The sequence below is a fragment of the Thunnus maccoyii genome, chromosome 5 (genome assembly GCF_910596095.1).
Source record: "Thunnus maccoyii chromosome 5, fThuMac1.1, whole genome shotgun sequence".
In the NCBI taxonomy this organism is placed as follows: domain Eukaryota; kingdom Metazoa; phylum Chordata; class Actinopteri; order Scombriformes; family Scombridae; genus Thunnus; species Thunnus maccoyii.
The window spans coordinates 10,216,928-10,244,523 of NC_056537.1; the positions used below are offsets into that span (position 1 = coordinate 10,216,928).

The window sequence follows — 27,596 nt, forward strand, 5'->3', positions numbered from 1 at the left end:
ATATGAATTTAAACATTTTCTCTAAAGTATGAAAAATCGTTTATATAAAAATATATAAACGACTTAAATCACAAATGGCAATGCAACGATATGTGTGCTTGTTGAAAAATGAAAAATAAACGAAACAAATTGTATTCATGTATGTCAACCACTACCATGTGAAACGCCTACAATCTTACATGCCATTTCCAAAAATATGTTCAAAAACTGGTATTCCTCTTTTCTAGAATCAGTACACAAAACCACTGGAACCACAGAAACTGACATCACATCTCCAAACACCAGCTCTTTTGTGAAATTGAAAAATATGCACAATAGCCGTAGTATCTTCATAGACTATATGTCTTTCCATTCATACCTATGTTTGATTTTAAAGTGGTCATGTCAGTGGTTTGTAGACTATGTATGCTAACTTTTCCTCTATTTTCTGTCATATACCAAATTATATCATCAACATAAACCACAACATCCGTTGTTCACCTGGACTGAATTTGTCACACATAACTTCTAATCATATTCTCAGTATCAGTCTCAACATCCTGCACTGTGCTTCACACAGTGAGTTTCTTTATGTTTGTTACTATCGGTATGAGGTTTAGTGTTATGAAGATTTTCCTGAAGTATCACAATGAGCTGGGAAGTACATATAGCAACATAATTCTTAGCAGTATTTCAAATACTGTAGATTTCAAAGCACCAAAACGTAACTCAGAGATTATGCTTCTGAAAGTTTTGATCACAGGGGTATGCATTATTGATTAGAATGAAAAACAGGTTACTAGTAATGTTTAAGTAAAATTTTCTAATCTCTGTCAGAAAATCTTGCCTACTCTAGTGATTGGTAATTGCTTGAATAACAAAACAATACAATGGGTAATATTGACTTCACTGCGATCATGCTCCTTACAACATTCAGTCCAGACATCAGTGATTGTCTAAAATCTGGCAGCCCTTCCTGTACCCAGACAGGAAGATGAGTTTGCTTTTAGCCACAATCCTGAAACCTCTCTCAAACCTCCCCAGATCCTTTCATGTCACCTTCCTTATTCTTTACTCTCTATGTCAGCTGTCACAGAAGACTGATATTGAAATCTCTGAATACATTCATGCTAATCAGAGGATAAACTCTCATGACTTTAGGGTACACCACGGCTTGTCCTCTGGCGCCATATTCAGGCTAAATATTGTAATTTTTGTCCCCCTATGCATCTGAGCAATGCAATTATGTCAATTTTTTACAAAAAGCATTATGTTTCTTTGTATTGTGAGTCTTTCCCTGTTCTTTTGTGGAACAAGGACCTCCTGGACCAATGTGACCCGCTGGAGCCCCTGGACGTGATAAATTGGCTGGACCCTTTGGTGCCCTTTGACCTGCTGTAATGTGTGGACAAGGTCAAATAACTTTCTAAATTTTAAAGAGTATATATGTTTTACTGAATTACTTTCATCAGCTGAGTAGTTGCGATTTGTCATTTACTAAATTGCAGGATGCAGCAATAGTACAACTTAAACAAATTTCAGTGTGAAACTTGAGGAAGCATGAACACACTAGTCTAGTCAGATAATGTGTAAACACATACACAAGAGGCACACAAAAAGATAAACACTTATACAAATTCAGTTCAGCAACAATACCTTCCTGAGGCTTGAATGTTTGATTTTTGTTGAAGCTGTTTCTGTGAGATATTACTTCAACTTGGTTATATTTTGAGGTCATAGTTTGTAAATACTCAAATACAATGCAATTTATAGGGGTACACCCCCAATTTTATACATGAAGATCAGTTTCCTCATCATGATGAGTACTACACAGTCTATGAAAACAGTTATATGTGTTGTCTCTTGCAAGTCTCCCAGCTTAATGCAGGTATAATATTCATTTGTCTTTAATCAGTCAGAGACACTGGTGTCAAGAAATTAACCAGTTAAGATTTTGTTTGAAAAATGACAAAACAATTCATCAATATAAAATGTTTGTTAATGAATTTTCTGTTGATCATTGAGTCATTTCAGAAAAGTAACTCAAATTACAACATAAATCTTGAACAAAAGGTGGAAACACTTAATACATGCAGTGGGTATTGAAGGCCTTTATATTGGTTTGCATTATATTTTAAAGTTTGCCTGCTATTGTGTCCATGTGTGCTCTGGTTTACTAGCTTTGATCTGCTGTCATGGTCAGTAAAAATTAATGACTGTCTGTCATTGTCACCTGTAACAATCTGGAGACAGATGTGAGGTCCAACTTATTTGCAGTAACTGTATTTTATTTGTTTGATCCAGATCTACTTGACTTTGTTTACCAGGACCTTGAAGCCTTAAAGAAAAGCTTTTCTAAGTTGGATCTGGTGAGTATCATATTCAAGAACTACAAGTGAGTGTTACAGGAAGTGACATCTTTTGATGTATGATTAACCCGTCTTGTTGTCTAAGAAAGTGAAATGCTGCAATAGTTGGCTTCATTAATATTAATGTATCTGTGTATGTACATACTGCATTATTATTTTTGAAAAGGGCAATTCAGAAACATGTAAATAATTGCAAATATTACAAAATATATCTTGAACAACAAAAAATTGTAGTTAAGTGGACAAATGACCTTCTTACACCTGTGTGAGAAGCTAAACAAATACTAATTACTAATTACTGATATTCAGTCAGAGGAAGAAGAGACATGTAAAACTAAGTGTGTTTTGACAAAGACTTCTGAATAGAGTTCAAGAGCCAAAATGAAAATTCAGTTTGGGGCTTGTTGAAAACAGAATATTTCTTAAGTCATTTATTTGTATGGAGCTACCAAAGTCCTGAGAGATGATATGAACTTGTGTGGACAAGTTATTATCTTGTTTACCACAACTTAAGAGTCTTTGTAACTAAGTTATTATCTTGTTTACCACAACTTAGGAGAACTTATCTTGTGTTTAGTTCATCACAACTTAAGAGTCTTTGTATCTAAGATTGCATGTCGTGTCCACAAGATAATTACTTGAGTGAACAAGATGGATCACTTTTGCCAACAATATCCATATCTTATGTGCACAAGATAAAAAATATTATGTTTTGGGGGGGTTCCCGGTTCTCCCGGGCCATCGAGTTCTGCTCCCAACAAGACTTAGAGCTAGCTTTGCCCCAGAACGAGGAGGAGAACAGTGCACTGACTCAGTTGCTTGGTGAAGTGGACAAAATGGTCTGGATCAATGTCAATAACAGAAAAAGCAGAGGGTAATTTTGAGTCAGATATGAAAAAAAGTCCTCTGACCTTCACCAAATGGGGTGAAGGGTGGTTGGGATGGTGGGGAGCAAAATAGTCGACTGGATCAGTCAAGCCAAGGGAACTATGATGGGATCAATTCACACTTGCTGCAAAGATCAGTATATGACTTGCAGCAGAGACTTTGTAAACCAACCTTAGTGATAGATGTGGTAAATTTACCTTAGCAACAAACATTTTTAATAATTTTATGTGTGCTTGTAATTCTTCAATTGAGTAATTTGAATTCCATGTGTGCTTCCCAGTCTGCTCAAAATTTAGTCCAGGATCTGAAGAAAATATAACAAATAATTTCTCTATAGTTACACATGTGATATGTGATAACAAGCTTACATCACAATGTGCTATGTCCACACCATACTTTCCAAATGTGCAGTAAATATCCTTAAGAAATATTTATCTACAGTTTGCATTTAGATGTAGAAATTCAGAATAATAGAGAGCTAAAAGATTTTCAAGGTAACAGAGATGTTGGTAGTCTTCCTGTCAATGGAAGACTTTTCAAATATATTTTATATTTAGTACAGATCAAAACAATGGTTTACAAATGAGGGAGCAGCAGATCTTTTTGTTGCCTTATTACCATATAAGAAATCTAAAAAATCTCTGCTAGCTCCAACTTTCAGAATGAAATAAAAATTTTATTTTAAGCAATGTTTTTATGAGTGGGTCCCTGTTTTAGTTGTATCTTCCATGTGCACAAAGATGTTTGAGATGTGTGATTGATTGATTGAATTATTTATTGACTGGGACAGTGTGCAGTTTGAAACATTGAAGATGCACTGCACCAGAGTTAGCTTGAAGCTAGTTTGCAACTGTAGTCCCCAGCAAAAAACATACAACAGCACAACAACAAACAGTACAAAGCAAAAAATTGAAAAATTAAAAAATTAAAAACAAAACAGAACACACCATACAAAATACAAAATACAAAACTACACACAGCACATCACATACACCCACAATGTCCATTAGAACTTGTCAAATTTAAATCAAGTCCATAGATGGAGTTTAGACTCAATGGTCAGCTAATTGGTCTTTAGTAGATTTTTTAATTTGGACTTGAATGTATTGATTGAACCACAGTTCTTCATATCATCAGGTAGGGCATTCCACTGAGTTGTGGCTTTCACAGAGAAAGCTGACTGCTGACTGCCTAAATGCAGTGCGACTGGTATGGTACAATCTTGTATAGAGGATATTCAGCACACTAGCACCACAATATCATAGACTGGGGGTCTGGTATTGTGGTAATTAGGTTCAACAATGGGCCAATTTTTTTTAGCACTATTTATTGAGGGGCCGACATTTTACCGGCATGTGGCAATACAACTCAATATGTTGTTAATATGTCTTGTTGGTTTATTTCTTTTAATTCATTTGGTAATAAAATTGATTCATAAAACAGTTTTAGGGTTGTATCTAAGGGCAAATGTCATAACTGTCATTAGTAAGCAATGGCAAATAGAGAGACAATATCTTCTGTTGATACTGATTTGACAATAAATTACTCATAAATATGAACATATATGAGCAGTGTTGGGGTCGTTACTCAAAAAATGTAATGTATTACACATTACTCGTTACTTTTTTAAAAAGTAATGCATTGCTTTACTTTATTACTCCCTGTGAAAGGTAATTAATTACACTACTCATTACATTACTTTTGCATTACTCCGCAACAACACCTGAGATGCATTGTCGTGTAATTGCCAGTTACCAATATAATGTTAAACCTTACATATGCCCACATATCAGAGCAAATCCCTATCTTAATAAGGAGGACATACAAAAGAAAAAGTTTTCCTGTCTGATGATGGTGGCCGTCTGTTCCCTGTTATTGGTATTTTGCTGAGTATGTTTCTGAAAGACGGAGATTCCACTGTAGAAACAGGCAGCGTTTCCTCTATTATGTATGATGCTACAAGCATATTCATCTCTGCTTTTGTTAACGTTACCTGTTGAAAATCAAGCTTTGGCTGCTTGGTTGGGGTCAGCATACTCAGCTTGAGCATCACTTTGGGTCTGGGAGTCCTTGGCTACTAGCTTTGTGTTAGCATGTTGCCTTTGCAGGTGCTGCTGTGTGATGTTGTGTTCACAGCAGTGGATAGTTGTTTCTGGCCTAGGCACAGTTTGCACTTTACTGTCACATTCTTGTCCTTTCGTGTAACAAATTCGAAGTAGTGTGCATACCTCTACCACTCAAAAGTTGTAGACCGCTCTGCCATTTTTGTCTTTTCTCCCACACGTGTGTGTGCGTGTGTTGGAACTCAAGCCAAAGTCATGTCATGAGAGGTCAGGCGATTGTTGCGCAAGCGTGCATGAAAGGCACCTCTGATTATTTTTTAATGCAGATAATTGAAGAACCTGTGTAACGCAAGTAACGACAGAATTTTTTGATTAGTAACTCTAATGTGATTACCAAATGTAGGAACAGTGACACGTTACATTACTGCTTTACAGACAAATGTAGCATGTTTACAGTTACTGTAAAAACTACTTTGTAAAACTACTTTGTAATGCGTTACACCCAACACTATATACAAGACTACAAATGTAATTGATAGCTTATTCTCACACAATAAACAGTGGCTTGTTTCGTTCGTGGTTGAAGCAAAGTACTGTTACTGATACAAATCTGTTCTGGTCAGAACGGCCAAATTATGTTGTGTACCTGTGTTATGTGTCTTATAATTTCATAAGAGGTTATCAAGTCATATTTATTGAAATTTACAAGGGCCCTGTGTTTACATCGTTATCTACTGCAGATTTGTGAAAAACTTTGTGAAAGATTTGATATAATCTGTAAAAGGGAAAACTTCAGCTTTTGTTACGGGGCCAAATATTTTTGTTTGACGGCCAGATTTAGCCCATGGATCATTATTTGCCTACCACTGCCATAGACTGTATATAAAGATGGATGAAGCAAGGTGGGATTTCACTCATTGATTTGCATTGGAGCTGTTTTGAAAAATATAGAAAATAGCTGCAATATCTTAATTGGTTATATCATCATGTGTCTTTGTGGTTATCATGCATTTAAAGGAAATCCTTCCACATTTAGCTCTGCAGTCTCACAGAATTGCTGGTTAAACTTAAGGGAGGCTCTAAGACTCAGCTTTTCTTCTATCTTCTATATCATACACCACATGATGTCATCAACATGAACCACAACATCCGTTGTTCACTCTGGACTAAATTTCTCACACATAAGCTCAAGACACATTCTCTGTCATTTTTCTTTGGAGGTAGCAAAAAAGTGGAATATCCTGCAGATCACTCCTGGTACATACAGTGAGTTCCTTTCTGTTTATTACTTTTTGGTATTAGATTTAATGTTATCAAGATGCTTTAATTGCAGTGAAAATCTCATCAATCTTTCCTGAAGTATTACAACCAGCTGGGAACTACTAGAGTCATATCATTTGCAATAAGTGATAATTCTTGTTTGCTACAGTCTTTAAATTGGTGGATGTAAATTATAATGAAATACTATTCCTTGTGGGGCCTGAAAATAGGAAAATATTTAACTATATTTCAAATATGTGGATTTAAAAGGACAAAAATCTAACTCAGAGAATATATTTAAGAACATTTTGATTCCAGTGGGATGCATTACTGATTACAAAGACAAACAGGTAACCAGTAATGTTTAAGTAATGTTTTTTTCTAATCACTGTGTCAGAAAATCTTGCCTGCTCCAGTGATTGATGATATTCTGCAACCAGAAAAAGTTGTGGAAGTTCTGCATTCACAAGATGAGGCTGTGTCTCCTACTCTGCGTCCTCTGCCTGATGACTCCTGTTGGCTACAGTCAACTTCCAGGTCCCCCTGGTCCCACAGGTGAGACAAAATCTCCTGGGAAACCTGGTGTGGGTGGATTTTCAGAACAATGTGATAGGACTTCACTGCAGTCATGCTCCTTACAACATTAGGTCCAGACTTCAGTGATTGTTTGTCCAAAATCTGGCAACCCTCCCTGTTGGACAGACAGATGAGTTTGCTTTTAGCTACAATCCTGAAACCTCTCTCAAACCTCCCCAGATCCTTTCATGTCACCTTCCTTTTTCTTCACTCTCTGTGTGTCAGCTGTCACAGAAGACTGATATTCAAATCTGAATACATTCATGCTAATCAGAGGATAAACCCTTATGACTTTAGGTTACAGCATGGCTTTTCCTCTGGCGCCATGCTCAGGCTATATACTTTTTTGTCCCGCTAAGCATCTGAGCATTGTAATTATGTCAATTTTTCATTCACAGATTTTTTTCAAATAGACAACAAGCATAATCTTGGCTATGCATTGTAAGTCTTATTTTATGTCTCTTTCCCTGCTCTTTTGTGGAACAAGGACCTCCTGGACCAATGGGACCTCCTGGACCCCCTGGAGCCAAGGGACAACGTGGAGACATTGGATTCATGGGATTCCCTGGACTCCCTGGAAGCCCTGGACTTGCTGTAATGTGTGGACAAGGTTAATTAACTTTCTAAATTTTAAATAGTATATATATTTTACTGAATTACTTTAAGCAGCTGATTAATTCCAGTTTGTCATTTCCTAAAATGCAGGATGCAGCAATAGTACAACTTCAGCAAATTTCAGAACGCATGAACACACTAGTCTAGTCAGATAATGTGTAAACACATACACAAGAGGCACACACAAATAGATAAACACTTATACAAATTCAGTCGAAAGTTGTACTATTAGAAGTGAGGGTTTCAGTATTTTTGGAGGTTGACCTATACTGGAACCAAAAGTCAGAATTTCTCAGCCTTTGCTTCATTTATTTTTACCCATCTTTTTAAAAATTGTCTATTGCAAGTTCCTCAGCTTAATGCAGGTGTAATATTCAATTGTCTTTATTCAGTCAGAGACACTGGCATCAAGGAATTAACCAGTTAAGGTTTTGTGTGATAAATGATAAAACAAGTAATAAATATAAAATGGTTGTTGTTTCAGTTGATCATTGAGTCATTTCAGACCAAAGTAACTCAAATTACAACCTAAATCTTGAACAAAAGGTGTAAACACTTAATACAGGCGGTAGGTATTGAAGGCCTTTGTATTGGTTTGCATTATATTTTAAGGTGTGCCTGCTATTGTGTCCATGTGTGCTCTGGTTTACTAACTTTGATCTGCTGTCATGGTCAGTAAAAATTAATGACTGTCTGTTATTGTCACCTGTAACAATCTGGAGACAGATGTGAGGTCCAACTTATTTGCAGTAACTGTATTTTATTTGTTTGATCCAGATCTACTTGACTTTGTTGACCAGGACCTTGAAGCCTTAAAGAAAAGCCTTTCTAAGTTGGAGCTGAGTAAGTATCATATTCAAGAACTACAAGTGAGTGTTACAGGAAGTGACATATTTTTTGATATATGATTATCCCGTCTTGTTGTCTGAGAAAGTGAAATGCTGCAATAGTTGGCTTCATTAATATTAATGTATCTATGTATGTACATACTGCATTATTATTTTTGAAAAGGGCAATTCATAAACATTCAGATAATTGCAAATATTACAAAATATTTTTTATCTTGAACAACAAAAAATTGTAGTTAAGTGGACAAATGACCTTCTTACACCTGTATGAGAAGCTAAATATATGATACTGATATTCAGTCAGAGGAAGAAGAAACATGTAAAACTAAGTGTGTTTTGACAAAGACTTCTGAATAGAGTTCAAGAGCCAAAATGAAAATTCAATTTGGAGCTTGTTGAAAACAGAATATTTCTTTTCTCATTTATTTGTATGGAGCCACCAAAGTCCTGAGAGATGATGTGAACTTGTGTGGACAAGTTATTATCTTGTTTACCACAACTTAAGGATCTTAGTATCTAAGTTATTATGTTGTGCTCACAAGATTGCATGTTACGCCCACAAGATAATTACATGAGTGAACAAGATGGATCACTTGTGCCAGCAATATCCATATCTTATGTCCCCTTTAAAAAGTATTATTATTTTGGGGGCTCCGTATATTCCTGTTATCAGGCATGTTGTTTTCTTTTTTCAGCTGTAAACTACGAGTTTGTCCGGAATGTTGGTCAGAAATACTTCGTGTCAAACAAGGAGAGAGGCTCTTTCTCCCGGGCCTTCGAGTTCTGCTCCCAACAAGACTTAGAGCTGGCTTTGCCCAAGAACGAGGAGGAGAACAATGCACTGACTCAGTTGTTTGGTGAAATGGACAAAATGGTCTGGATCAATGTCAACAATAAAAAAGCAGAGGGTAATTTTGAGACAGATATGAATAAAAGTCCTCTGACCTTCACCAAATGGGGTGAAGGGCAGCCAAACAAATCTGTCGGGGATACAGGCTGCACCATGCTGTCAGAAAACGGTGTCTGGCGAGTGTCACAAGATTGCTCTGTGAATGCTTACATCATTTGTCAGATATAAAAATATATTGTATCCTTTGCAAGTCTTGCTTTAATGGAAAGTTTTTCATGTACTCAGTCTTATCTGGTGTATGATAAAGTATTGCTTAACTGTGTTGACGCTGTGCAGGGGAAGATGCAGTTGCATACATACAGATGCAAAGTGTCCATGCTTCATATATTTACCACAGACAAATTGTCCAGCAGGATGCAGTTTTTTGCCAGATTTGCTACTTGAACATGACACATGTGTAACCAATGCTACTGCAAAGTTGTATTCAGTATAAATGCTTCTTTCAAAATAAACAAGCCTTTTTGTTATTCACATTATTTTGCTTCTCTTGCTTTGTTGTTATCAGTTTTAATCTCAGTGAAATCTATCCTATTAGGCCCTTGGGATAAAGTTTTAGGGTAAAATTGGGTGGTCAGTCAAACCAAGGGAACTATGGGATCAATTCACACTTGCTGCAAAGATCAGTATATGAACTTCCAGCAGAGACCTTGTAGATCAACCTCAGTGATAGATGTGGCAAATTTAACTCAGCAACAGACATTTTTAATGATTGTATGTGTACTTCTAATTCTTTAATAAAGTATTTTAAATTCCATGTGTGCTTCCCAGTCTGCTCAAAATTTAGTCCAGGATCTGAAGAAAATATGACAAATAATTTCTCTACAGTTACACATGTGATATGTGATAACAACTTACAGCACAATGTGCTATGTCAACACAATACTTTCCAAATGTGCAGTAAAATATCTTTAAGAAGTATTTGTCTACAGTTTGCATTTAGATGTAGAAATACAGAATAATAGAGAGGTCAGAGGTTTCAGAGGTTTTTAAAAATAACAGAGATGTGACTGCCATCAAAGAGTTTTACAAGAAAACTCAACACAGGGCATCTTTAACTGTACAGTCCTCCCTCATGTTAAATGTTTGAATTGCTAATGGTAGGCTACATGCAACGAAAAGTGTGCTTGTTGTAAACTGGAAAAAAAAACCCAAAAGTAAAGTCTTGCATATATGTATGTCAACCACTGTCATGTGAAGCACCTTCAGTCTTACATGAAATTTCCACAAATATGTGCAAAAACTGTTTTATTCCTCTTTTCTCAAATCAATAGCGCACCAAAGAGACTGAAAGCATGTCTCCTACAGTAACACTGGCTGTTTTCAAAAATATACAAAATAGCTGCAGTGTCTTCATTGACTGTATCACCTTACATAAGGAGAGAATTCATATTTCAATTTGATGTTAAAGTGACTACATATATGTACTGTACAGTGTGTTAATGTACTTGTAATTTATTATGTATTTAATTTTAGAGAAACATTGTTTGTGCGTGCATTTGAAAGGAAATCCTTCCACATTTAGCTCTGCAGTCTCACAGAATTGCTGGTTAAACTTAAGGGAGGCTCTAAGACTCAGCTTTTCTTCTATCTTCTATATCATACACCACATGATGTCATCAACATGAACCACAACATCCGTTGTTCACTCTGGACTAAATTTCTCACACATAAGCTCGAGACACACTCTCTGTCATTTTTCTTTGGAGGTAGCAAAAAAGTGGAATATCCTGCAGATCCCTCCTGGTACATACAGTGAGTTCCTTTCTGTTTATTACTTTTTGGTATTAGATTTAATGTTATCAAGATGCTTTAATTGCAGTGAAAATCTCATCAATCTTTCCTGAAGTATTACAACCAGCTGGGAACTACTAGAGTCATATCATTTGCAATAAGTGATAATTCTTGTTTGCTACAGTCTTTAAATTGGTGGATGTAAATTATAATGAAATACTATTCCTTGTGGGGCCTGAAAATAGGAAAATACTTAACTATATTTCAAATATGTAGATTTAAAAGGACAGAAATCTAACACAGAGAATATATTTAAGAACATTTTGATTCCGGTGGGATGCATTACTGATTACAAAGACAAACAGGTAATCAGCAATGTTTAAATAATGTTCTTCTAATCACTGTGTCAGAAAATCTTGCCTGCTCCATTGATTGATGATATTCTACGACCAGAAAAACTCGCGGAAGTTCTGCAATCACAAGATGAGGCTGTGTCTCCTACTCTGCGTCCTCTGCCTGATGACTCCTGTTGGCTACAGTCAGCTTCCAGGTCCCCCTGGTCCCACAGGTGAGACAAAATCTCCTGGGAAACCTGGTGTGGGTGGACTTTCAGAACAATGTGATGGGACTTCACTGCAATCATGCTCCTTACAACATTAGGTCCAGACTTCAGTGATTGTTTGTCCAAAATCTGGCAACCCTCCCTGTTGGACAGACAGATGAGTTTGCTTTTAGCTACAATCCTGAAACCTCTCTCAAACCTCCCCAGATCCTTTCATGTCACCTTCCTTTTTCTTCACTCTCTGTGTGTCAGCTGTCACAGAAGACTGCTATTCAAATCTGAATACGTTCATGCTAATCAGAGGATAAACCCTTATGACTTTAGGTTACAGCATGGCTTTTCCTCTGGCGCCATGCTCAGGTTATATATTGTAAATTTTGTCCCGCTAAGCATCTGAGCATTGCAATTATGTCAATTTTTCATCCACAGATTTTTTTCAAATAGACAACAAGCATAATCTTGGCTATGTATTGTAAATCTTATTTTATGTCTCTTTCCCTGCTCTTTTGTGGAACAAGGAGCTCCTGGACCACGGGGACCTCTTGGACCCCCTGGAGCCGAGGGAGACCGTGGAGACGTTGGACTCACTGGACTCCCTGGACTCCCTGGAAGCCCTGGACTTGCTGTAATGTGTGGACGAGGTTATTTAACTTTCTAAATTTTCAATAGTATATATATTTTACTGAATTGCTTTAATCAGCTGATTAATTCCAATTTGTCATTTCCTAAAATGCAGGATGCAGCAATAGTACAACTTCAGCAAATTTCAGAACGCATGAACACACTAGTCTAGTCAGATAATGTGTAAACACATACACAAGAGGCACACACAGAAAGATAAACACTTATACAAATTCAGTTCAGCAACAATACCTTCCTGAGGCTTGAATGTTTGATTTTTGTTGAGGCTGTTTCTGTGTGATATTACTTCAACTTGGTTGTATTTTGAGGCCATAGTTTGTAAAATATTAAGATACAATGCAATTTATAGAGGTACACCCCCAATTTTACACATGAAGATCAGTTTCCTCATCACAATAAGTACTACATAGTCTGTGAAAACAGTTATATGTGTTTAAAAGGGGCATTCAAAAGTCTGAGAAAATAACTGGGAATGTCATCAGGGTTATCTGGGTTTGTGATTTCAGATTTTTATCAGAGAGCTTGTTACACACTCAGGGCTTGGAATTTGAAAGTTGTGGGCATTGATCAGGCACAGAAGGTCAAATAAAAGACACACTGAGTTGTACTATGAGAAGTAAATGTTTCAGTATTTTTAGAGGTTGACCTGTCTTGGGACTAAAAGTCAGGATATATCAGCCTTTGCTTCATTCATTTTTACCCATCTTTTTAAAATTGTCTCTTGCAAGTCCCCCAGCTTAATGCAGGTGTAATATTCAATTGTCTTTATTCAGACACTGGCATCAAGGAATTAACCAGTTAAGATTTTGTTTGATAAATGACAAAACAATTCATCAATATAAAATGATTGTTATTATTATTTATAATTACAACAAAAATCTTGAACAAAAGGTGTAAACACTTAATACAGGCGGTAGGTATTGAAAGCCTTTGTATTGGTTTGCATTATATTTTAAAGTTTGCCTGCTATTGTGTCAGACAGATGTGAGGTCCAACTTATTTGCAGTAACTGTATTTTATTTGTTTGATCCAGATCTACTTGACTTTGTTGACCAGGACCTTGAAGCCTTCAAGAAAAGCCTTTCTAAGTTGGAGCTGAGTAAGTATCATATTCAAGAACTACAAGTGAGTGTTGCAGAAAGTGACATATTTTTTGATGTATGATTATCCCGTCTTGTTGTCTGAGAAAGTGAAATGCTGCAATAGTTGGCTTCATTGATATTAATGTATCTATGTATGTATATACTGCATTATTATTTTTGAAAAGGGCAATTCATAAACATTCAGATAATTGCAAATATTACAAAATATTTTTTATCTTGAACAACAAAAAATTGTAGTTAAGTGGACAAATGACCTTCTTACACCTGTGTGAGAAGCTAAATATATGATACTGATATTCAGTCAGAGGAAGAAGAGACATGTAAAACTAAGTGTGTTTTGACAAAGACTTCTGAATAGAGTTCAAGAGCCAAAATGAAAATTCAGTTTGGGGCTTGTTGAAAACAGAATATTTCTTTTCTCATTTATTTGTATGGAGCTACCAAAGTCCTGAGAGATGATATGAACTTATTTGGACAAGTTATTATCTTTTTTTTTTTTTTTACCACAACTTAAGGATCTTAGTATCTAAGTTATTATGTTGTGCTCACAAGATTGCATGTTGTGTCCACAAACCAATTCTTTGAGCAAATACAAAATGTATTACTTGTGCCAGCAATATCCATATCTTATGTGCACAATATAAAACATACTATTCCTGATATCAGGCATGTTGTTTTGTTTTTTCAGCTGTAAACTACAAGTTTGTCCGGAAAGTTGGTCAGAAATACTTCGTGTCAAACAAGGAGAGAGGCTCTTCCTCCCGGGCCATCGAGTTCTGCTCCCAACAAGACTTAGAGCTGGCTTTGCCCAAGAACGAGGAGGAGAACAGCGCACTGACTCAGTTGTTTGGTGAAGTGGACAAAATGGTCTGGATCAATGTCAACAATAAAAAAGCAGAGGGTAATTTTGAGACAGATATGAAAAAAAGTCCTCTGACCTTCACCAAATGGGGTGAGGGGCAGCCAAACAAATATGTCGGGGATACAGGCTGCACCATGCTGTCAGAAAACGGTGTCTGGCGAGTGTCACAAGATTGCTTTGTGAATGCTTACATCATTTGTCAGATATAAAAACATATTGTATCCCTTGCAAATCTTGCTTTAATGGAAAGTTTTTCATGTACTCAGTCTTATCTGGTGTATGATAAAGTATTGCTTAACTGTGTTGACGCTGTGTAGGGGAAGATGCAGTTGCATACATACAGATGCAAAGTGTCCATGCTTCATATATTTACCACAGACAAATTGTCCAGCAGGATGCAGTTTTTTGCCAGATTTGCTACTTGAACATGACACATGTGTAACCAGTCCTAATGCAAAGTTGTATTCAGTATAAATGCTTCTTTTAAAATAAACAAGCCTTTTTGTTATTCACATTATTTTGCTTCTCTTGCTTTGTTGTTATCAGTTTTAATCTCAGTGAAATCCATCCTATTAGGCCCTTGGGATAAAGTTTTAGGGTAAAATTGGGTGGTCAGTCAAGCCAAGGGAACTATGACAGGATCAATTCACACTTGCTGCAAAGATCAGTAAGTGAACATCCAGCAGAGACCTTGTAGATCAACCTCAGTGATAGATGTGGCAAATTTAACTCAGCAACAGACATTTTTAATAGTTTATGTGCACTTCTAATTCTTTAATAAAGTAATTTGAATTACACATGTGCTTTCCAGTCTGCTCAAAATTTATTCCAGGATCTGAAGAAAATATAACAAATAATTTCTCTACAGTTACACATGTGATATGTGATAACAGCTTACAGCACAATGTGCTGCACCTCCTGATTTTGCCAAGTGGTTGTTGTCCTGAGACAAACATTTTGTATGATAGTCCTTGGACAACGACCTCCTCAGCCAATCAACATATGTGATGTCATCACAGAGAGCCCTGCTGCTGCTGCCTGCAAAATTAATTTTAAAATAAAAGGAGGTAAAAACATCTGTGCAAAGATTTGGAAATTACAAGGTGCTATGTCCAACATGAAAGTTTTAAAATTTATTTCTAAGATTATACTTTCTCCGTGGTTTTTATCTTAACTTACATCAAAAGCAGCTAGCTGGCGGACAGTAGGCTTCTGCTCCTCTGTGCAATGTACTGTACACTGATTGAAAGAGGAGGAGCTGCTGCATTTGCCAAATGCACTGCCACTCATAAAATCTGACCTATCAACATCATCATATGGTTAACAAGAAGCAAGAAACAAGAATTGTTTTATTTTTCATTTTCTTTTTCTTTTTCATTGATTGCTATTCACTGGATGATTCAACAACAAAGGAAGCCTTCTGATTGGGTGGGTCTGAGTGCCAAGTGGGTGTGTCCCGACCCACCCACAGCTACACGCCAGCCATGAGCCACAACATCCATTGTTCACTTTGGACAAAATTTATCACTCATAAGCTCGAACCACATTCTCGGTCATTTTTCTTTGGGGGTAGTAAAGAAGTAGACTATCCTGCAGATCACTACAGGATATTATACAGTGAGTTCCTTTCTGTTTATTACTTTTTGGTACTAGATTTAGTGTTATCAAGATACTTTAATTGCAATTCTTATTTGCTATAGACTGAATTTAACACCTTTGATTTGATTTTATAGACTTTAAATTAATGGATGTAAATTATGATGAAATACTATTCCTTGTGGGGCCTAAAAATAGGAAAATACTTAACTATATTTCAAATATTTACATTCCAAAGAACCAAGACCAAACTCAGAGTTTATGTTTAAGAGGGTTTTGATTCCAGTGGGATACATTACTGATTACAAAGACAAACAGGTTATCAGTAGTGTTTTAGTAATGTTTTTTTAATCACTGCATCAGAAAATCTTGCTTGCTCCAGTGATTGGTAATTTTCTGCAACCAGAAAAAGTTGTGGAAGTTCTGCATTCAGAAGATGAGGCTGTGTCTCCTACTCTGCATCCTTTGCCTGATGGCTCCTGTTGGCTACAGTCAGCTTCCAGGTCCCCCTGGTCCCACAGGTGAGAGAAAATCTCCTGGGAAACCTGGTGTGGGTGGATTTTCAGAACAATACGATGGGTAATGTTGACTTCACTGCAGTCATGCTCCTTACAACATTAGGTCCAGACTTCAGTGATTGTTTGTCCAAAATCTGGCAACCCTCCCTGTTGTACAGACAGATGAGTTTGCTTTCAGTCACAATCCTGAAACCTCTCTCAAACCTCCCCAGATCTTTTCATGTCACCTTTTCATCCATATTTTTTTTTCTCAAACAGACAACAAGCATCATGTTGGCTATAGATTGTGAGTCTTGATTTTTGTCTCTTTCCCTGCTATTTTGTGGAACAAGAACCTGCCGGACCAATGGGACTTCCTGGATCTGCTGGTGCCCCTGGACCCCGTGGATTTCCTGTACTCCCTATGCCACCTGGACCCCCTGTACCCGCTGGACCCCCTGGACCTCTTGGACTCCGTGGATTCCCTGGACCTGTCGGACCTCCTGGACCTCCTGGACCTGCTGGACCTCCTGGGATATGTGGACGAGGTTATATAACTTTATAAATCTTAAGCATCTTAAGCAAACTTCACTGTTGACATTGTCCTGTACAAAGAAATATCAGAATGCATGACCACACTACTCAGGTAATGTTTAAACACATACACAAGAGGCACACACAGAAAGATAAACACTTATACAAATTCAGTTCAGCAACAATACCTTCCTGAAACTTGACTGTTTGATTTTTGTTGAGGCTGTTTCTGTGAGATATTAGTTCAACTTGGTTGTATTTTGAGGCCATAGTTTGTAAAATATTAAGATACAATGCAATTTATAGAGGTACACCCCCAATATTACACATGAAGATCAGTTTCCTCATCACAATAAGTACTACACAGGCTGTGAAAACAGTTATATGTGTTTAAAAGGGGCATTCAAAAGTCTGAGAAAATAACTGGGAATGTCATCAGGGTTATCTGGGTTTGTGATTTCAGATTTTTATCAGAGAGCTTGTTACAAACTGAGAACTTGGAATTTGAAAGTTGTGGGCATTGATCAGGCACAGAAGGTCAAATAAAAGACACACTGAGTTGTACTATGAAAAGTAAAGGTTTCAGTATTTTTGGAGGTTGACCTATGCTGGAACTAAAAGTCAGGATATCTCAGCCTTTGCTTCATTTATTTTTACCCATCTTTTAAAAATTCTCTGTTATAAGTCCCCCAGCTTAATGCAGGTGTAATATTAAATTGTCTTTATTCAGACACTGGCGTCAAGGAATTAACCAGTTAAGATTTTGTTTGAAAAATGACAAAACGATTCATCAATATAAAATGGTTGTTAATTAATTTTCTGTTGACCATTGAGTCATTTCAGACCAAAGTAACTCAAATTACAACATAAATCTTGAACAAAAGGTGTAAACACTTAATACAGGCGGTAGGTATTGAAGGCCTTTGTATTGGTTTGCATTATATTTTAAGGTGTGCCTGCTATTGTGTCCATGTGTGCTCTGGTTTACTAGCTTTGATCTGCTGTCATGGTCAGTAAAAATTGATGACTGTCTGTCATTGTCATCTGTAACAATCTGGACACAGATGTGAGGTCCAACTTATTTGCAGTAACTGGATTTCATTTGTTTGATCCAGATCTACTTGGCTTTGTTGACCAGGACCTTGAAGCCTTCAAGAAAAGCTTTTCTAAGTTGGATCTGGGTGAGTATCATATTCAAGAACTACAAGTGAGTGTTGCAGGAAGTGACATATTTTTTGATATATGATTATCCCGTCTTGTTGTCTGAGAAAGTGAAATGCTGCAATAGTTGGCTTCATTAATATTAATGTATATATGTCTGTATATACTGCATTATTATTTTTGAAAAGGGCAATTCAGAAACATGTAAATAATTGCAAATATTACAAAACATTTTTATCTGAACAACAAAAACTTGTGGTTAAGTGGACAAATGACCTTCTCTCACTTATGTGAGAAGCTAAATATATGATACTGATATTCAGTCAGAGGAAGAAGAAACATGTAAAACTAAGTGTGTTTTGACAAAGACTTCTGAATAGAGTTATAGAGCCAGAGGGCCAGAATGAAAATTCAATTTGGGGCTTGTTGAAAACAGAATATTTCTTAAGTCATTTATTTGTATGGAGCTACCAAAGTCCTGAGAGATACTATGAACTTGTGTGGACAAGTTATTATCTTGTTTACCACAACTTAAGAGTCTTTGTAACTAAGTTATTATCTTGTTTACCACAACTTAAGAGTCTTTGTAACTAAGTTATTATCTTGTGCTCAGTTCATCACAACTTAAGAGTCTTTGTATCTAAGTTATTATGTTGTGCTCACAAGATTGCATGTCGTGTCCACAAGATAATTACTTGAGTGAACAAGATGGATCACTTTTGCCAGCAATATCCATATCTTATGTGCACAAGATAAAAAAATATTATGTTTTGGGGGCTCCATATATTCCTGATATCAGGCATGTTGTTTTCTTTTTTTAGCTGTAAAGAACAACTTTGTCAGGAAAGTTGGTCAGAAGTACTTCGTGTCAAACAAGGAGAGAGGCTCTTTCTCCCGGGCCATCGAGTTCTGCTCCCAACAAGACTTAGAGCTGGCTTTGCCCCAGAACGAGGAGGAGAACAGTGCACTGACTCAGTTGTTTGGTGAAGTGGACAAAATGGTCTGGATCAATGTCAACAATAAAAAAGCAGAGGGTAATTTTGAGACAGATGTGAACCATCCCCTGACCTTCACCAAATGGGGTGAAGGGCAGCCAAACAAATCTGTCGGGGATACAGGCTGCACCATGCTGTCAGAAAACGGTGTCTGGCGAGTGTCACAAGATTGCTCTGTGAATGCTTACATCATTTGTCAGATATAAAAATATATTGTATCCCTTGCAAGTCTTGCTTTAATGGACAGTTTTTCATGTACTCAGTCTTATCTGGTGTATGTTAAAGTATTGCTAAACTGTGTTGACGCTGTGTAGGGGAGGATGCAGATGCATACACACAGATGCAAAGTGTCCATGCTTCACATATTTACCACAGACAAATTGTCCAGCAAGATGCAGTGTTTTGCCAGATTTGCCACTTGAACATGACACATGTGTAACCAGTGCTACTGCAAAGTTGTATTCAGTATAAATGCTTCTTTCAAAATAAACAAGCCTTTTTGTTATTCACATTATTTTGCTTCTCTTGCTTTGTTGTTATCAGTTTGAATCTGAGTGAAATCTATCCTATTAGGCCCTTGGGATAAAGTTTTAGGGTAAAATTGGGTGGTCAGTCAAGCCAAAGGAACTATGACAGGATCAATTCACACTTGCTGCAAAGATCAGTAAGTGAACTTCCAGCAGAGACCTTGTAGATCAACCTCAGTGGTAGATGTGGCAAATTTACCTTAGAAACAAACATTTTTAATAATTTTTTGTGTGCTTGTAATTCTTCAATTAAGTAATTTGAATTCCATGTGCGCTTCCCAGTCTGCTAAAAATTTAGTCCAGGATCTGAAGAAAATATATTTAATAATAATAGTTTTTGGCTACTATTAGGGCTATCAAGCAATGTTTGTATGAGTAGGTCCCTGTTTTAATTGCATCTTCCATGCACACATAGATGTGTGAGATGTGTGAGAGCACACTAGCACCACAATATCATAGACCAGGGGTCTGGTATTGTGGTAATTAGGTTCAACAATGGGCCAATTTTTTTCAGCACTATTTATTTAGGGGCCGACATTTTACCGGCATGGTGACAATACAACTCAATATGTTGTTAATATGTCTTGCTGGTTTATTTCTTTTAATTCATTCATTTCTTTTAACAGTTTTAGGGTTGTATCTGAGGGCAAATGTCATAATTTCCATTAGTAAGCAATGGCAAATAGAGAGACAGTATCTTTTGTTGATACTGATTTGGTAAAAAATTACTCTTGCATACTGTCCATGCTTCACATATTTACCACAGACAAACTGTCCAGCAGGATGCAGTGTTTTACCAGATTTGCCACTTACTACTTACCTACTGCAAAGTTGTATATAGTAGAAATGCTTCTTTTAAACTAAACAGGCCTTTTTTATTAATCACTTTATTTTGCTTTTCTTTTTTGTTATCAGTCTCTGCCTCAGGAGTGAAATCCATCCAATTATATCTTTGGGATATTATTTTTGAACTTGGTATTGTTATTTGTAGAGGTAAAATGGGTCGCTGGGGAGGCGGATGGTTGGGTTGGTTGTGGGGAGGAAAAAGGCCAAGAACAGGATTAATTTACCCCTGCTTCAAAGGTCTGTAAATGAACTTGCAGCAGATACCACGTAGTAGACCAACCTCAGTGAAAGAGCATCCATCAGCATCCACTCGTTTGGGTAGGTGGTAGATGTTGCAAATTTAAGTGATTTTTTTATTAGTATCTGGTCTGTTCTGGTTCCTGTTTCTTGGTGTCACTACTCAATTCAGAACCGATTCTCAATTTAAACTGGTTCTCTGAATAAATAGAAAGGGAGGCACTATTTTTAGGCTCTTATCACCTTACTCCACTTCACTGTGGGACAAAACATTAACTCATGTCATTAGTCCACTGAACTGAAATTATGAAACATAAGGTTAAGTCTTGATGAAGGTCACCGTCTAACGAACTGAGCAAAGACGTGTGTGAGAGTATGAATCTTTTAGATTTAGAAGAGTTTACTGCATTCATTTGAAACCATCTTTCATCCAGTTTTTTGTAAGTGTTGCATTGTGTTTTGGTTTGTTATTAAATCGAACATGTGCCCAAACGCTTGCCTTTTTCTTTTGATGATGAACTACAAGAGTTATCTTGACTGTACACTGTCTGGCTGTCTACCTTTTTTGCTCCTTCAGCAAATATCTAATATTGTTTATGCATTCAACCACTTGTGACTAACGTTGAAAGCTCAAAAAAACCTACAAAGTGGACCTTGAGTTGAGATTTTGTCACACAATGTCAAATTTAGCTTTGAGAGAGACCTCTGAACAGAGCTTGAGAGTCAGTGGGCCAAAATTGAAAATACTGTTTCTGGTTTGTAAAAACAAATGTGTTCACTTGCTTATTTATTTCCAATTTGCAGCATGTTGTCTTTTTTCAGTCATCATTTTTTTCAGCCACTATGCCTTTGTGCAGGAAAATTGGTCAGAAATACTTTGCATAAAAAAAGAAAAAGGTTAGTATCCTCCCATGAATACTTCTGACCAGACTTCAATCACCTTGAATTACATTACATTTAATTGACAGATGCTTTTGTCCGAAGCAATTTACAATAGTGTATTTAACCTCAAAAGCAACAAGAGCAAGATGTTCACCTCAAGTTTTGGAACTTTGATCATGTTTAGACATAGCATAGACATCCAACATCAAACAGTATAAGATAACAGAAAATCCCTTTTTTGCCCAGTTGTAGTGAACAGCTTTCCAACTTTTCTACTTGGAAACTCCAACTCTTTAAAGCACTGCAGAAAAAAAAACATACTCAGCAAACCCTGACTAAACCATTCATTTAAAACAGGTTAGAAACTGTTTGGCTAACCTCCAACTGTTTAAATCCATAAATCATGATGGTACACACACTATGGTTTCTCTAAAAGAAGCTTTATGAGGCAAATTTGTCATGTCAACTTTAATCATTAGGGTCAGAAAAGAGGTTGTAAAATAAATCACGATTTTATGTTTTTTCAAATATTTGAGTTCATTTTTATGTGTGGTATTGTCTTCTAAAGAAACTGTCGAAACTAAACTCTGCAGCGTCAGACTCTTGTTTGTTAAAAAGGAGGGACGCTCTTAGACCTAGTTTATCTTCTTTCCTGCGAAATTACCCAAAGGAGAATTTCCATCTGTTGTTTACTCTGGACCGAATCCCTCATACATGAGTTTTACCTAATATCTCAGTCATTTACTTTTGAAGTAGCAAAGAAGCACCACGTCCAGCAGATCCCGTCTTGTTCATACTGTGAGTTACTTTGTTTATTACAGTCGTTCTAGATTCTATGTTATTAACACTTTTTGAGTAATTTTACAGCATAATGTTTATTACTTTTAAATACACAATACAAAAGAGAATTATAACTTGCAGTTTATCTGCACCCATTCACATTTGTGTGTATTCACGGTTGTTTTGAATATGGCAAAGAACTTTTGGAGATATGTAGGTTGCAGTAAGTTGTAGTTATTTGTCATTGTCTACATTGTGAGATTAAAACTTTTGATTGCACTTCATACAGTTTAATGTTGTCAATTATGATAATTATTCCTGATGCAGCCTGTAAATAAGAAACTTCTTTACTATATTTCATATAGATTTCAGTTCTGTGCTCAAGAGATGAGGCGGTTTCTCTTATTCTGCACTCTCTGCCTCATGGCTCCTATTGGCTACAGTCAGCTTCAAGGTCCCAAAGGTGAAATAGGATTTCCTGGGGCCCCTGGACTTCAGGGACCACCTGGTCCATCTGGACCACCTGGTGAGTATTATCAACTTCTACACAATAGCGCTCAAAAGAAGTTATTTCTCACCAAACTTCAGCCATCATTTGTCTGATTTCTGGCACCTCCATATGTACAGGTAAATGAGCTTGTTTTATGGCCACAATCCGGCAATCAGCCTCTAACCTACGCAGATCCTATGATGTCAATGTCCTTATACAGTTTTTTGATTGGCTCTCTGTGGCAGCTGGGCTGGCTCACAAGGCCACCCCAAGATCCAGTGTTGGGGGTAATGCGTTACACTACTTTTCGCAGTAACAAAGAAATATAACACTGTACTACTAGGATTTTGGTAATATCGCAGTTACTATGTCAAGTAATGCATTACCACTATCTGTGCATGAACCAGAGAGCTGTTAGTTTGTTCAAATGGCAGGCGGAAGTCGCTGGTTTCCTGCTCACAGTGAAAAACTCCTCACATTTAACAGCGCCGCTGACTGGTAACAGTGTAACTTTCCGCTAACTGCTGACAGCTAACTGCTAAGCGTGTTGTCCAACCTGGTGACCCGAAGCTTTAAGTTCACAGCAGCTACATCAACTCTTCTGGCCCAAGACAAGCCAGTGCTTCAGAATGAGCACCAGTTGTTCCACTTTGATTAATTTCTTTATAACAGTACTTTAGTTAATTTAATCTATTTTGTTATTTCAATCTTAAAAAGATGTTGTGCATACACGTTGCCCACAACTGGATTTATAATGAACTGCAATGAACTTGAGCTTCTGTGCTTTGATTACCCGCTATGAAACAACATTACACTCTTCCATTTTATAAAAGTCATACATCTGGGGTTATTTGGTGAAAGTAATGCAAAAGTAGTGTACTAAGCAACACGTTACCCTACACAGACAGTAATATTGTAAAGTAGCATATTACTTTATAATGAAAGTAACTAGTATTATGTAATATATTACATTTTGAAAGTAACTTGCCCAACATTAAGATCAGACTGTCAACTCGGTACACAAAGTATCTGAAAATACACAGGGATGATTGTAAGGACATTTGTTGAGCAAAATTATTCTCCACTAAAATGAAACCTTTCCATGTGACTTGCAAAATGTATGATCATTGTATTTGAGTGAGCACTTTGATGGTTCAAAGAAAATGAGCCCTATGTATTTTGGTCACTCTGTTACTTGTCATCTACTATCACACAACACTGACATTAATATATCTGAATACTTTCATGCTTGCCAGAAGATAAACCCTTTTGATTAAGGTAAAAACATGAGCATCATGTCATTTCTGGCACAACCCTCAGTTTTCCCACTAATGGTAAGGATTTAAAATAGTTAAGTTGTTGCTTTTCGCAATTTTGACCTATCCAACATTTTTTAGCATGAGCATGAGCATTATGATCTCACATGACAGCTAGTGTGGCTATGCACTCTGAGTCTTCTTTAATGTCTGTTTCTCTGCTCTTCACACACAGGACTGACGGGAAGTCCTGGAATTATGGGACCACCTGGACAACCTGGACAACCTGGACAACCTGGACGACCTGGACGACCTGGACAACCTGGGTTTCCAGGTAAAAAATGTTTTGGTATTATCAACTTCAACACAACCTTTCCATTTGACTTACAAAATGTATGACCATGTCTCTGAGAGAGCACTGTGATGGTTCAAAGAAGATGAGCCCCATGTATTTTGGTCACTCTGTTACTTGTCATCTACTATAACACAACTCTGACATCATGGCATTTCTGTGGCACAACCCTCAGTTTTCCCATTAATGGTAATGATATAGTTAATAGTAATAGTTAAGTTTTCACTTTTCACCAGTTTTACCTAGCCAACATATTTTCTATAAGTATTAAAATCTCACATGGCAGCTTGTTTGGCTATGGACTTTTAGTCTTATTTAATGTATGTTTCTCTGCACTTCACACACAGGAGCGCCTGGACGTCCACAACCACTTGGATCTTGCGTAACGCATACACAAGGTGACATATAATGCATTTTGTATAGTATGCCTGCACAGACACACTAGTTGAGAGTTGATAGATAGACAAGGGATAGACACAAAAAGATGACATTGCACTCCAGCAACAACAGTGCATTTGTGTTTAAGAAGCTTACACTGTTCATTTTCGTTGAGGCTGAGTTAGAGAGGTGTTGGCTGAACTCTCATAGTAAATCTTTCTAAATCTTTCAATAAAAATTTAAAAACGCAACATTTACACTGCAACAATTATTTTCATTATCAATTAATCTGGTGATTACTTTTCAATGAATCGATTAACCACTTAAATATGTAAAAAACCAGACCAGATTCAGCTGAACGACAAATCCTTTTAGCCCATAAAAGTTAATCCCCACCTCCATGACACATGCTGAACCAAAAGTGAATATTATAGGTTCCATAAGGACAATCTTTAGAGGCTCTTGTACTCATCTGCATTATACTCTAAGGCAGGGTGCAAACTATGCCATGACTTTAAGAGGTGTTCACTTGGGAGAAATGTGCAGACTGAGTGGGACTAAGAAAGTTTGTTGTTTTCTGATCTTTGAGTTAAAGTGAATAAATTTTATGATATTGTGCTGCCATACTTCGATGGTGATGGCAAGAATAGCATGCATGCCAGTATCTTTATTAAAGTGAAATAGTGATGAATCACCCTTATGCATGAATCATACATCGATAGTAGTCTCATTTTATGCACGATCCATGATGATGAAGATACAGAAAAATAGAAGTGCATGGCAAAAAAAGCATATTGTCAATATTTTAGACACCCCCCCCCCAAAAAAAAAATTTCACAAATCATGTTTCTCCCCTGTAGTTTGCACCCTGCTGTAAGTTGCACATATTATTGTGCCGATCTGTTCTCTGGTACACTCTCCTATTAGTCTGCTGTGATGGTCAGTAAATATCATTCACTCTGTTCAGAGAAAGAAAAAAATGCTAATAATAGCATAAATGAAGCTGACAATGAAAGATACTGTAAGTATTTCAGTTTGAGGAGGTTACATATCTCTAGAGTTAGACAAAGATATCAGATCCAAATTAATGCAAAGTTTGATAACTACATTTGATCTTTTGATCCAGATTCAACTGGCTCCAGTTGCCCAGACCTTGCTAAGTTGGAGTTGGGTAAGTATTCTTATCAAACACTACAAAGGAGTATTACAGGAAGTGTTAACTAAAAACTGATGAACATATTAGTAAAAAGTAAAAAGACTAACACTAGCTCATCAAATCACTCAATCAGAATGATAAAACTAAAATAAACATTGTTACAACATTGATGTGTGGTCGACATATTCATCACTTTATAATGTCCCAATAAAATGTCCATTTTGTTATGTTGAACTTGCAACATTTCCTTATTTGTTTGAGTTTTCTGTTTTTGCAGTGCATTTGTATCCATGTATGTCTTGTCAAATAAGTGAATGTCTTTCTTAATTTATTTGTTCTGCTTATTTACAGCATTTTTTTCTCTAAATGTGACAAATGTGTAGTCAAAATGAGGATTTTTTTTCCCATTTGCTCATGTTTTAAGTTCCAGTGTGAGCTCTCTTGTGTATCATACTCACAACAAAATGTGCTCATTTAATCAATTTAACTCCTTTTGTTTGATGCTGTGTTTTCTTCTTTTTTTCCAGCCATAAACTACGACTTTGTCCGGAAAGTTGGTCAAAAATACTTTGTGTCCTACAAGGAGAGAGACTCTTTCTCCAGGGCCATTGAGTTCTGCTCCCAACAAGGCTTAGAGCTGGCTTTACCCCAGAACAAGGAGGAGAACACTGCACTGACTCAGGTGTTTGGGGATGTTTACAAAACGGTCTGGATCAATGTCAACAACAAAAAAGCAGAGGGCGATTTTGAGACTGATATGAATAACCGACCTCTGACCTTTACCCAATGGGGAGAAGGGCAGCCAGACAAATCTGTCGAGGATACAGGCTGCACCATGCTGTCAGAAAACGGCATCTGGAGAGTGACACGTGAATGCTTCCTGAACGCTTACATCATTTGTCAGATATAGAAATGTCTCAGATCCCTTGCAAGTCTCGCTTTAATGAAAAGTTTTTCATATACTCAAACATGAGCCTGCAGTACTTCATAACTTTCATAACTGTAGGTGGGTAGGGGGGCAGTATAAACTGTAGGAGAGAAACTCATCTTTATGCTTCGTGTCATATCCAGAGAATTTTTAAAAATCACTTGGAAACTGCGTCAAGGACCCAGTTCAGGAGCCATTTCTATGATAAGTATTTGCTTTCAGATGTAATAATTTCCAAAAACTATTTTACATGTTAATCTAAAAAAGTATAATTGTATCAGTACTGTTACATGCAAGGACATATTCCTATAGAAACAAGTATACAATAAAGTGTAACAGCAGTTAAATAGTCTACTGTCATTCATTCATTTATTTAAAGTCAAAATAACCATTTATTTTTATGTTTCATGTTATGTTTTACATTTCCTGTTATCTGTTTCTAATAAACATAACATTCTTGTCTAAAGGTAGCAGCACCTCTGAAAGTAGATGGAAAAAGCTTAGAAACGGCTCAGACCCACATGAAGACAGGGACATCTGTGACTCTTATGTCTTTGTATTAGACATGCAAAG

At 36.8% G+C, this 27,596-nt stretch overlaps 4 protein-coding genes across 4 annotated transcripts; all 4 read left to right on the plus strand.

Annotated features, from left to right (window-relative positions):
* The first annotated feature begins 6,488 nt into the window (after positions 1–6,488).
* LOC121897697 (mannose-binding protein C-like) lies at positions 6,489–9,955 on the plus strand. Its single transcript, XM_042412380.1, has 5 exons — positions 6,489–6,565; positions 6,957–7,114; positions 7,623–7,745; positions 8,528–8,593; positions 9,294–9,955. The coding sequence occupies exons 2-5, from the start codon at positions 6,982–6,984 to the stop codon at positions 9,674–9,676; spliced, it is 705 nt and encodes a 234-aa protein (XP_042268314.1). The 5' UTR covers positions 6,489–6,565; positions 6,957–6,981; the 3' UTR covers positions 9,677–9,955.
* Positions 9,956–11,187: 1,232 nt separating this feature from the next.
* On the plus strand, positions 11,188–14,728 carry LOC121897698 (pulmonary surfactant-associated protein D-like). The gene is made up of 5 exons (XM_042412382.1): positions 11,188–11,260; positions 11,650–11,807; positions 12,320–12,442; positions 13,477–13,542; positions 14,235–14,728. Exons 2-5 carry the CDS (start codon positions 11,675–11,677, stop codon positions 14,615–14,617), a joined length of 705 nt encoding a protein of 234 aa, XP_042268316.1. The 5' UTR covers positions 11,188–11,260; positions 11,650–11,674; the 3' UTR covers positions 14,618–14,728.
* A 1,748-nt stretch (positions 14,729–16,476) lies between these two features.
* LOC121897301 (mannose-binding protein-like) lies at positions 16,477–19,436 on the plus strand. The gene is made up of 4 exons (XM_042411706.1): positions 16,477–16,554; positions 16,855–17,049; positions 18,174–18,216; positions 19,018–19,436. The coding sequence occupies exons 1-4, from the start codon at positions 16,477–16,479 to the stop codon at positions 19,395–19,397; spliced, it is 696 nt and encodes a 231-aa protein (XP_042267640.1). The 3' UTR covers positions 19,398–19,436.
* A 2,947-nt stretch (positions 19,437–22,383) lies between these two features.
* LOC121897850 (collectin-11-like) lies at positions 22,384–27,359 on the plus strand. Its single transcript, XM_042412604.1, has 6 exons — positions 22,384–22,481; positions 22,829–22,989; positions 24,445–24,543; positions 24,909–24,959; positions 26,066–26,110; positions 26,623–27,359. Exons 2-6 carry the CDS (start codon positions 22,851–22,853, stop codon positions 27,003–27,005), a joined length of 717 nt encoding a protein of 238 aa, XP_042268538.1. The 5' UTR covers positions 22,384–22,481; positions 22,829–22,850; the 3' UTR covers positions 27,006–27,359.
* Positions 27,360–27,596: the final 237 nt, after the last annotated feature.

Coding starts and splice junctions, on each gene's coding strand:
- LOC121897698 (XM_042412382.1), top strand. CDS start 11,675: ATGATATTCTACGACCAGAAAAACTCGCGGAAGTTCTGCAATCACAAG. Junction 11,808..12,319: donor AGGTCCCCCTGGTCCCACAG/GTGAGACAAAAT, acceptor TTGTGGAACAAG/GAGCTCCTGGACCACGGGGA. Junction 13,543..14,234: donor CCTTTCTAAGTTGGAGCTGA/GTAAGTATCATA, acceptor TTGTTTTTTCAG/CTGTAAACTACAAGTTTGTC.
- LOC121897301 (XM_042411706.1), top strand. CDS start 16,477: ATGGCTCCTGTTGGCTACAGTCAGCTTCCAGGTCCCCCTGGTCCCACA. Junction 16,555..16,854: donor AATCTCCTGGGAAACCTGGT/GTGGGTGGATTT, acceptor TTGTGGAACAAG/AACCTGCCGGACCAATGGGA. Junction 18,217..19,017: donor CTTTTCTAAGTTGGATCTGG/GTGAGTATCATA, acceptor TTCTTTTTTTAG/CTGTAAAGAACAACTTTGTC.
- LOC121897850 (XM_042412604.1), top strand. CDS start 22,851: ATGAGGCGGTTTCTCTTATTCTGCACTCTCTGCCTCATGGCTCCTATT. Junction 24,960..26,065: donor TTGCGTAACGCATACACAAG/GTGACATATAAT, acceptor CTTTTGATCCAG/ATTCAACTGGCTCCAGTTGC. Junction 26,111..26,622: donor CCTTGCTAAGTTGGAGTTGG/GTAAGTATTCTT, acceptor CTTTTTTTCCAG/CCATAAACTACGACTTTGTC.
- LOC121897697 (XM_042412380.1), top strand. CDS start 6,982: ATGATATTCTGCAACCAGAAAAAGTTGTGGAAGTTCTGCATTCACAAG. Junction 7,746..8,527: donor TGCTGTAATGTGTGGACAAG/GTTAATTAACTT, acceptor TGTTTGATCCAG/ATCTACTTGACTTTGTTGAC. Junction 8,594..9,293: donor CCTTTCTAAGTTGGAGCTGA/GTAAGTATCATA, acceptor TTCTTTTTTCAG/CTGTAAACTACGAGTTTGTC.